The 10,969-nt window shown below is 40.8% G+C and overlaps 2 protein-coding genes across 2 annotated transcripts in view; both read right to left on the bottom strand.

Moving 5' to 3' along the window:
* The window catches only part of b3galnt2 (beta-1,3-N-acetylgalactosaminyltransferase 2), a 253,648-nt gene that overhangs the window by 1,849 nt on the left and 240,830 nt on the right, over positions 1 to 10,969 (bottom strand). The window lies entirely within an intron of this gene.
* Positions 1,126 to 10,969, bottom strand: part of LOC125483171 (tubulin-specific chaperone E-like) — a 31,044-nt gene continuing 21,200 nt past the window's right edge. The window contains exons 4-7 of the mRNA XM_048597219.1: positions 10,424 to 10,508; positions 8,866 to 9,048; positions 6,309 to 6,397; positions 1,126 to 3,747 (exon numbers count right to left, since the gene is read on the bottom strand). Of these exons, the coding sequence (XP_048453176.1) occupies positions 3,623 to 3,747; positions 6,309 to 6,397; positions 8,866 to 9,048; positions 10,424 to 10,508 (482 nt within the window). The 3' untranslated portion in view covers positions 1,126 to 3,622. The remainder of the gene's footprint in view (positions 3,748 to 6,308; positions 6,398 to 8,865; positions 9,049 to 10,423; positions 10,509 to 10,969) is intronic.

Below are 10,969 nucleotides of genomic sequence, written 5' to 3' on the forward strand. Positions count from 1 at the left end.
ATAGACTGCCAGTTACTTAATCCTCATTACCCACACTGTCTAATCACATCACTGAAAGATCACTCTTTACATCTGCACCCAAATGACAAGAAGAGCTCAATATGCAAAGGTATTATCCACGAATCAGGTGAGATGGCAGTGAATGAGAGAGCAGCCTCCTTCATTAAGCATTCCCCCATTCTATGATTGCAGTCCAATTCCATGTAGAAAAATGGTCAAACCCTGTGTAGATCGAAGACCAGACTTGCAGTTTTGTCTCTTAAGGAAACTGCACTTCTGAGGGACTGCACAAACCTATTCTGCCTCATTACCTTGTTCTAGACAATGCCTGACACAGAATATAAATCACTGGCACAGGGAGTTCAGCCCAACTAGTCAACACTGGCCTTCTCACAATCCTCTTTCCACTTCTCATCCCATAACCATATCCCTTTAAACATCGATCCTATCGGAGTTCATCCAGTGTTCCTACAAATATGTCTATTCAATTCACCTCAAATACTCCGGCTGTAGCAACTACCTTATGAGCCCTGGTTTTGGAATCTTCAACCTCTATCCTGGTAAATCCCATCATAATGTTAAGAATTACGAGGGGACATAGTTTTAAAGTGAAAGGAGGTAGATATCGGGGAGATGTCAGAGGTAGGCTCTTTACTCAGGGTGGTAGGGGCGTGGAATGCATTGCCGGTGAGGGTAGTGGAGTCAGCCTCATTAGGGTCATTTAAGCGACTATTAGATAGGCACATGGATGATAGTATAAGATAGCGGTGGAGGTTAGATAGACCTTAGGTTTAGGGTAGAAGTTCAGCACAACATCGTGGGCCGAAGGGCCTGTACTGTGCTGTACTGTTCTATGTTCTAACCTCGGTCATCTTTAATCATCTCCCCACCAAATAAAAGACCATCAGCCTGGTCAGTTTTTACTGGCAAGTATTTAACAATAAGCAAAAAGAATTGTTGAATGAGATATTACAGTAAGCAGTTCTAACTCCACCTTTAATGAAGGGATACAGAGACAGGCTGGAAGGGGGCATAAAGGTGTTATAGAGTCATACAGCATGGAAATAGACCCTTTGGTCTAACTCGTCCACACTGACCATGATACCAAACTAAACTAGTCCCACCTGCCTGCCTGCGTTTGGCCCATATCCTTCCAAACCCCTCCTATTCATGAACTTACCCAAATGTCTTTTAAATGTTGTAACTGTACCTGCATCCACCACTTCTCCGGCAACTCATTTCCACACACTATCCACTCTCTGCATAAAAATGTTGCCCCTCATGTCGTTTATTATTTTTTTCTCCTCTCACCTTAAAAAAATGCCCCCAGTCTTGAAATTCCCCACCCTAAGGAAAAAACCTTTGCTATTCACCCTATCTATGCCCCTCATGATTTAATAAACCTCTATAAGAGTTGGAAATAAAAAGACCAAAAGGCAGAGAACTCTGGCATTCAGCCAAGCACCACGTGTGAGAAGAGTTTGAAAATCACAGGGCAGCTTGGATCACTGCTGCACCAACTCATCTGTCACCCTGAGCACTCAGGTCACGATAAAAGCATGTACTATTGCAGGTTACTGTGCTGCAAATGCTATCCAGAGAAACAGAGGTGCGTTTCCCTTTGCCAGCAGGCTTTTAGGTTAATAGTCTGGGGAGAAAAACTTTCTAAGCAGGATATGAAACTCGTTATCTAATCCAAAATTGGTTATGAATCTGTCTTAAAGCTAGAAATAAAACCAACCTCTTTTCCAAGTATGAATGAAAATATATTGATACAACTTCTGACCTAACATTGCAAAGCCTCGGGTGCTGAAACAGAGAATGAGCATCCCTTTAAGAGCCACAATTATCCGTTACAAATACAGAATTTATAAGTTTATGATGTTTTGGGGATGTCTGTTTAATTTAAGGTGAAATTGTAAGCTAACAGGGTAATAATAATGTTCACTTGAGAGGACTCAGGACCATGGTTTAAAATCTCACCAGAAAGCAGTACTCCGTGAATACTACACAGGGGAGTGTCACCCCAGTTTATACACTCAGGGTTCTGCACTGCGGTTTAACCACACCATCTTTTGATTATCAAATAGATTAAACTGATAGCTCATAGCTCACGTGAATGTAGCCATAACCATGGAATTGTTTCATAAAATAAGATATCAATGCACATGTACATTAGCTTCATAAAATTTGAAAGTACCTTTATCAGAACCAAATAGAATGAATTACAATCCCATGATGCTGTTAAATCATTTATGTTCATGGTTGAAAATGTTTATATGGTCACTGGGCAGAAGCACCACTGAACACATTAGTTATCCTGATAAGGTTGTTGGGTCTTACGCTGATGATGGACAAAAGTTTGGACAGCCCTCGATAAACAGCATTTGATTAATAATAATATTGGAACAGGAATAGGAGTCTTCAGGACTTCAAGTCTGCCCTACCATTCAATTAGATTATAGCTGATCTGTATATTAATTGGATTAATCCACCTGGGCTCCATAAACCTTCATACCCTTGTCTCACAAAAAACCTTACAATCTTCAACAGCTTTTGGGGGTAATCACAGTGTGTTAAATTTCCACAATTCTTTGCCTGAGGAAATGTTTCTTGATGCAGTATTGGATGGCCGAGCTTGAATTTAGAATAGAACAGAATCTTAAGGTCATTTCTCCTCTCATGATCAATCATACAAGTAACAGATCATACAAGCACTTGTGAACATTTGGAACTTTAAATTCCAAAATGTGATTTTCGAAATACGACTGCTCCAACTAAAAGATGTAAATTGACTCATTATTTGGCAAAGTTTCAGGAACACACAGTAAAAGTGACTCTAAGCCCTGGTCTGTGTGTTAACAGCCTGATGTACTAGTTGTAGATCAGTGTGTAGTGAAGATCACAGTTTGAGAACACCCCTACACTGTGGCTAAAGAAAGGGATAGAACTCATTTGCTCTGAGTATTGCCAGTCAGCTACCATTGAGAGGAACCAGGACTAAAGAATCTCAATCAACCTGAAAAGTCAAGAACTTTGAAATTAACCCCTCAACCACCAATATCAACACTACTGGTACCATCTAATGTAAAGGCCACAATGTTATTCTATCTACTCTTGTTGAACAACTCAGACTTACAATATATCTTTATTTTAATTTTTATCTTTTTTGGACTCACTTCTTAGTACTAATTTGTGTGTTTTGTTACTAATTTTTCTCCTGTTTAGTAACTAATAAACTCAATCTTTTGTTCATTCAAGAAAGTCTGGTTAAATTGGCTCCTTTTTAAAATTAAGTTCGTTTGGTTCTCAGAAGGGTATCCACAAGGGAACAGATCCATTTTTAAATTGACCTTGTTGTGACCAACTGAGGGGGTGAGTGAATAAACAGCACTCCATCCATTCCTCCCTCACCTGGGAGCATGACAATTTGGGATATCCTGTCTGGAACCATAACAGACTGGGGACAGTTGCCACAGACAGTTATGACATCTTAAACAGATGAATTTCACTTGGAACCAAATAATGCTTTATTTTCCTGCACCTTGCTTTGATAACAGACTGTCTCCCCAGCTAAAATAAAATTGGGTTTATAATAAGAAGTTGCTGAAATTACCAGCCTTCAGTAACCTACATAGATTCCATACCTGAGATCAAGGTGTTCAAGTTTCCTCAACTGTCGAGTAATTTGTGCAACCTTATCCCAGGAAGCAAGCAGGTTTTTGGCTAAATCCAGCTCTATAATATCTGAAAGAACATGGTGAAGGCAAAGATTTGATAAACCTGCCTTGGCTGCAATCAAGGTATGATTCCCCAGTTCTGCAATAACTATGCTGGGACGATGAACTCATCACCTGTGAAGCAATATTAAGTTGATCAACTAACCTCTTTAAGATAGGTATGAAGTGTGCCTGAGGGAAATAAAGCAATAAGGTAAGAGCTTGTATTTTCCTTTTAGAAAATTAACCTCAGGGCATTCAAAATACATCAGAGCCAGTAGACTACTTTTTGAAGTGTAGTCACTGTTGTAATGTAGGGAAACATGGTATCCAGTTTGCATGTGGTAAGATCCCAAAATCAGCAACAGAATTGTGAAATTGAAAAGGCAATCTATCTTCACAAGAAAATGATCAAAGCAGTTACATCCAAGATTCCAGATAGCTTCTGTGCTTTTTACAGTGATTAGCTGACCATGCCAGCCTAGGAAGGCCCCAAATTAACTGTTCTCAGCCAGAGTAGCATTAGGCCTACTGCAGTACGCTACTGCAGAACAAAGACAAGCATCATATCCAATTGCTCCATCTGTTGGTTGAAAAAGTAAGTCCCCTTCAACATGTGCACACATTCTTCTCTCCGCCTACTTTTCATTGTCTTTCTGTGAGCACCATGTCTCATAACGTCTCACTAAGCAACTGCTGACTCCACTGATGGCTTGACAGTAACCAGTTGGATTAGTTCCCAGAAACCTGATGCAGCTTGGAAGTTTGGTGCAATTTCTGAGAAGTGCCTGAGATGGAGCTCTAACCATTAGTTGTGTGTAACCAAAGAGAATGAAATATCAAGTAGTCTCAACTTGGCTCAGTGAAGACTTTCCAATGTCTTTAAAAACCTATGAAGATTTAATTATAGAGTCATAGAGTTATACAGCACAGAAACAGACCCTTCAGTCCAACTCGTCCATACCAACCAGATATCCTAAATTAATCTAGTCCCATTTGCCAGCATTTCACCCATATCCCTCTAACCTCTTCCTATTCATATATCCATCCAAATGCCTTTTAAACATCATAATTGTACCAGCCTGCACCACTTCCTCCAGCAGCTCATTCCATACATGCACCACCCTGTGTGAAAAAAGTTGTCCTTCAGGTCCCTTTTAAATCTTTCCCCACTCACCTGACCTCCCAACTCCTATACTCATTCACTGACTAATAAAGGCAATCATACCAAACACCTTCTTCACTATCCTAACTACCTGTGACTCCACCTTCATTAGACACAAAGAAACCCTATTCTGAAACAAACCATGGTCACACTTTCAATCTCCTAGGTCTTACACTCTGGAGTTCCCTCCCATGCCTCTCTACCTTTCCACTTCTCCTTGAACTTACACCTTAAAAATCTAAAAATCTGAGACCAAGCTTTTAGTCAGGTATGCAAATATCTTGATAGGTGTCTCAATGTCAAATTTTGTCTGAGAATACTCCTGTAAAACACTTCGGGACATTTTATTACATTAAGGTTTTATATCAATGCAATCTATAACTGTTTAATGATGATAAAATTCGTTAATTTAGGGTATAATAAAGTTTATGGACTTTTCCGCAATTTTAATGCATTTGGCGTAAATGAAGCTCTAGCTCTTCTCTCAGCTATAGCTGGCGGCACGTCCCATTCAAATGAACAGCAGCAGCTCTCTCTCTCTCTTGCTCGTCCCATCCTTAGTCCAATGAGTTGATTTGAGACATTATTGATAATAGCCCACAACCATATGCACAGAGTCTTAATCAGGAGAAATCCTCCAAACTTTGATCCCCATTTGTGCTCTACTGCCATCAACACTTCACCATATAACTTAGGCACCATCTAGGAGGAAAGCACATTGTGAGATTCTACCGTTTGCACGATATGATGAGCTGGACCAAGCCTTCATCTCAATTATTGACGAGCAATATTCCAGTCCACTTGAAGACTTCATATGCTACGCATTATGTATGCTGCATATCAAGATGCTATAGCACAAGAGCTTGCAATAACTAAAGAATACGTTTTTTGAAAAGCTGCTACATAGAACATAAAGTGCAGAAATAGCCATTTGGTTCAATAGGTCATTGCTACATACAAGCCTTTCCCCAACCTACTTCATCCAACACTATCAACACAACATTCTGGGTCTTTATCCTTCATGAGTTTATCCAGCTTCCTGATAAATGCATCTATGCTATTCATTCCATGTGTGAATTCCACATTTCAATCACTCTCTTGGGAAAGACGTTTCTCCTGAATTCTTAATTAATTGGATTTCTGATGACTCTGTTATACTTACGGCCCACGGGTTTGGAGTCCTGTCCAAACAAAATAATCTTTTCTTCATTTATCCTACCAAACCCTTCCATAAAGACCTCTATCAAATCAAAATCAAACAGAAGAAAAGCCATGTGTATCCAGTCATGAAACTCCAGCCAAGACGATACAAGCTGAAGACTCCATAAGTGGCTCAATATACTTTTGCTTTTGCATGTTTCTTTTTCTAACAGACAATACATACAGTGTTCCTTTAAATCAGCACATGAATATTGTAAGGATACTTGGGCAGACTTCTGAGATCTCCTCCTCTTCATTGACATGGCTCACTTGACACCCACTGACTGAAACAATCAACAATGCATCAAACCACCTGTATATCAGACAGACAGAAAAAATTGGATATGGTTAGAGCTTCTGCTGACCTACAACAGGGCAGCTCCTGTTTAAAAACATTTGCTTTCAATTGAATGACATTTAACTGTGTGAGAAGCAGTTTAAAAGATGAATAACCATATCTCATATTTCTCATCACTTTGGTTTCCGGGTGTGGACAGAGATGATTTATGTTCACAGTACATGTGATGTGATGTGATTATGAAGTATAACTTCACCTATGCATATCTATTTAATTGTTAACTTCTATGACCAGACTGGTCTGTTTTTAGAGCTTGGCTCCAAAAATATTGTCAGGTTTTCTTTGATGCATTGGGGTATTCCTAGTGACAGATTATTTTTAATATTACAGCAAATGGGTTGGACCTAGACATGACAATACTGCAGCTCTGTGGTTCGGAGTACAGTTAGGCCTATCCTCATTTATTCTCTCACTCAAAATATAGTGCAGGGAAAACCATAGACATACAGTCAGTAATGGACAGAAAATCCAGCCTGACCCACACAACAGCGTAACAATACAAACACTCCAATTAGAGTCACTGAGTCACAGAGATATACAGCACAGAAACAGACAATCTCATCCATGCCAACCGATATCCTATATAAATCTAGTCCCACTTGCCAGCGTTTGGCCCTTATCCTTCTAAACCCTTCCTATTCATATACCCTTCCAGATGCCTTTAAAATGTTGTAATTGTACCAGCCTCCACCACTTCCTCCAGCAGCTTCTTTCATATACACACCACCCTCTGCGTGAAAAAATTGCCCCTTAGGTCCCTTTTATATCTTTTCCCTCTCACCCTAAACCTGTTCCCTCTAGTTTTGAACTCTCCCACGCCGGGTAAAGAACTTGCCTATTTATCCTATCCATGCCTCTGACTGCCAGGAAAGGTGAAAATGTAGATTAATAATCCAGGCCACTTAATGAAAAAGAAAATCTCATTGTGCATTTAGCGTCTTTTCCAAAAACCGAAGTGCTTCAGTCCCAGTTAGGTATTGGGCAACAGATACTGCAGCCTATCCCCTACAGATGGATCTATGATCCGCGCCTGTTTAGAACAGCAAGGTTGCTGGAGAAAGGGAGAATACAATCCCTTATGGTTTAATATAGGAGGAACCAAACTGGATCGGATTCCGACCTGGTAGTTAAGCATGGGATAACACAAATCTCAGGTATTCCATAAGAAAGAGTGGAATGTACAACCAACTTCTGGTCATCCTCGTGGGAAAGGAGGGTGGGTCCCCAGCTCAGAAAATCTGCCAGGGATGAGGAGACCTAAAGAAATAGGAACAGGAGTAGGCTGTTTGGCCCCTTGAGGCTGCTCTACCAATCAATAGGATCGTAGCTGATCCAACATTCCTCAAGTTCACTTTCCTAACCCTTGATTCCCCTACTGATTAAGAATCTATATACCTCAGCCGTAAGTATACACAAGGATCCTAACTCCACAGTTCTGTGATGAGGAGTCTTAAAGACTCACAACCCTCTGTGAGAAGAAATTTCTCCTCATCTTGGTCTTTAATTGGCGCCCCTTTATTCCGATCCTATGCCTTCTGGTCCTAGACTCCCCAAAGAGGGGAAATGCGCTCTCAGTATTTACCCTGTCAAACTCCTTAAGAATCCTATATGTTTCAGTGAGATCACCTCTCATTCTTCTAGAGTCCCTGTCTATTTACCCTTTGCTCATAAGACAATCCTTCCATACCAGGGAGCATTCCTGTGACCCTTCCTCTGAACAGCCTCCAATGAAATGATTCCATTAACTTTTCTGATTACCTGCTGCACCTATGTGCTAGTTTTCTGTGTTTCATGTACAACTACCCCCAAGTCCCGCTGTGTTGAAACTTTCTGCAACTTTTCTTCATTTAAATAATACTGTTCTTATTTGCTCTGCCAAAATGAACAACTTCACATCTTCCCACAGTACATTCTATTTCCAACTTTTTGCCCACTTACTTAACCTATCAAAATCTCTCTGCAAACCTTGTATCCCTCTTGCGACCTGCTTTTCCACCTATTTTTGTGTCACCTGCAATTTTGGCTACTGTACATTCACTTTCTTCCTCCAGTCTTTAATATATATTGCAAACAGTTGTGGTCCTAGTGCTGATCCCTGTGCAAGCATTATTTATATTACTTATGGAAGGAGCATTTCCAACATGACCGTGCATCTCAGAACACACTGAATCACCATCATTCGTCTGCTTCAACAATTCAAGGCTTTAAGTTGTTCCATTCTGCTATAGCAGTAGCTGAAACAATTTGTTATTATGTTTGGTTCATTTGGTCTTGGTTTCCAGATTCAGTGCAGCATATGTATTTGTGAATGTTTTTCCTTCTTATGTGCATGGTACATCCTGTGTTTTGAAGAATGGTGAGTCTTTCAAAGAGCCATGATAAAACACGTGGCCTCCTCCTGCTCTGTGCCATTCTGCAATTACCTTTGTTTAACGTCTTGGCTTCCCAAGAATTCAATAGGTTTCTTGCCCCAGCGAAGCGGATTGCCCCGGCAGTCCTGTATTCCTTGATTGCCCTCCTGGCCATAGCGGTCCCTCACTGCTGTGAGAAAATCGACTCCAAAGTTTGCCTTTTGAGGGCGAATGAACGAGCCACCTGTGGGGTGACTGTGACAAAAAGTTTAACTCTTAGTCATTGCTCTCCTTCTAAATCAGGATCCAGAGCTCACTCCAATTCTGAGCAATTCCCCAGTTTCCCTCCTCCCGTTCCTTTCCCGTTCTCAAAAAAAAGAGGGAAAGCAGTCAGGATCTAGAGGTTTTGGCCACTAGCAGGTCAGGAGATGACAACACGGATGGGTGGCAAGCTGGGAAACAACAAGATTATATAGAGGAGAGGGAAAGAAGAGGGGATCTCTGTTTTAATGTGAATACTAAGGAAAAGATCGTTATAAATAATCTGTTAAGGAATGGTAACATCATTGCTTTATTTTTAGTATCAAGAAAACAGGAGTTCAAACCCCACCATGAACAGCATGAAAATTTGACTTCAGTTTAAAACCTGGAAATAAAAAGCTGGTCTTGCTAAAAGAGTTTGTGAAGCTGTTGCAATTTTTCATAAAACTCAGCTGATTCATCAATGTTCCTTTAGGTAAGGAAAGTTGCGCTGCCCTTATTGGTCTGGACCTATATCTAACTTCAATTCATCATCCACACACACACCACCACCAATACCAGCACCCCCTCCTGCCACAGCACCAAGTAAGCGTAGACTCAGCTGACATATCATCGGAGAAAAACCCGAAAGAACTGCGGATGCTGTAAATCAGAGACAACAACAAAGTTGGTGGAAAAGCTCAGCAGGTCTGGCAGCATCTGTGAAGGAAAAAACAGAGTTAACGTTTTGGGTCTGGTGACCCTTCCTCAGAACCGAGAAACTTTCACACCAGACAGTCCCAGTCTCCAAATATCTAGTATCAATTCAGTGACAGCGTAACACGAGATCACCCTTTGGAAAAATTGATGTAATCCTACAAGCTGCCCTGTCAGAATGCAATCCATGAACAGGCTGCATATCCATAGTGACTTCTACTACAAAGCACTGCATACACACACACCACAAATTTACTGCAATATTTTTGAAGTTAATTTATTAACTATTATTATTACCAGTGAGGGTTGGAACCTGATGGTTTATAACATAGTACAAGTTAATGTCTTATGTTATGAATGGAAGTGGATCCTCTGGGTCTATCCCCGTACGATCAGTACCTTTGGGCAGTAAAGAGAGGTAAAACATGCAGAGTATTAAAGTGGACTGGATCTAAGGGATGTGCAGACATGCATAAGCCAGTGCTTAGGTGCCGTAAAAGATGCTAAAACTCATAGATCACAGGAACAGGTTTGACAAAAGGTCAGATTTCCAGTCACCTTCCCACTATCTAGGTGTTGGGGCATGAGATGGAGATTGAAAATTGGAAGGGATAAATGGATGCAGCTCACATAATTGTGAAAGAGATTAGGCAGAGAAAAGAAATTCAAGTACCTGCATTGGAAATACTGCACACCTTCATGTGTCCCATTGTGCTTTCCTCGTTCAGGATTGTCCCATTCCACTCCAAGCCAGACTCCTTGCAAACAAATGATGCATTTCTATCATTTGAATTTATTGCATACTTCACCTGCTTATCAAACCTTGTTACACGTATATTCTAACGCTTGTCACATCACTTAAAACTGTCACCTGTCCCAGAATTACTTCAGCTGTCTCAGCATGCACAATCAGTACTTCTGCCTAATAAAAACAGAAAATGCTGGAAAAACTCACCAGGTCTGGCAGCATCTGTGGAGAGAGAAACAGTTGACATTGAGTCCAGTATGACTTTTCTTCAGAATTGAAAGGGGCTGGAAACTGTGCTTTTCATCTTATTGCCGGGTGGGAGTGGGAGTGGGAGTGGGAGTGAGGGTGGGGTAGGCGGAGGAAAGGGGGGGGGGGGGGGTAGTGAGAACAAATAGAGCAGATGGTGACGGTGCCCAGAGCAGAAGAAAGAAGGAAAGAACGAAAGAAGGAAAGAACGAAAGAAGGAAAGAA

Source organism: Rhincodon typus, chromosome 5 (assembly GCF_021869965.1).
Source record: "Rhincodon typus isolate 14 chromosome 5, sRhiTyp1.1, whole genome shotgun sequence".
Lineage (NCBI taxonomy): Eukaryota > Metazoa > Chordata > Chondrichthyes > Orectolobiformes > Rhincodontidae > Rhincodon > Rhincodon typus.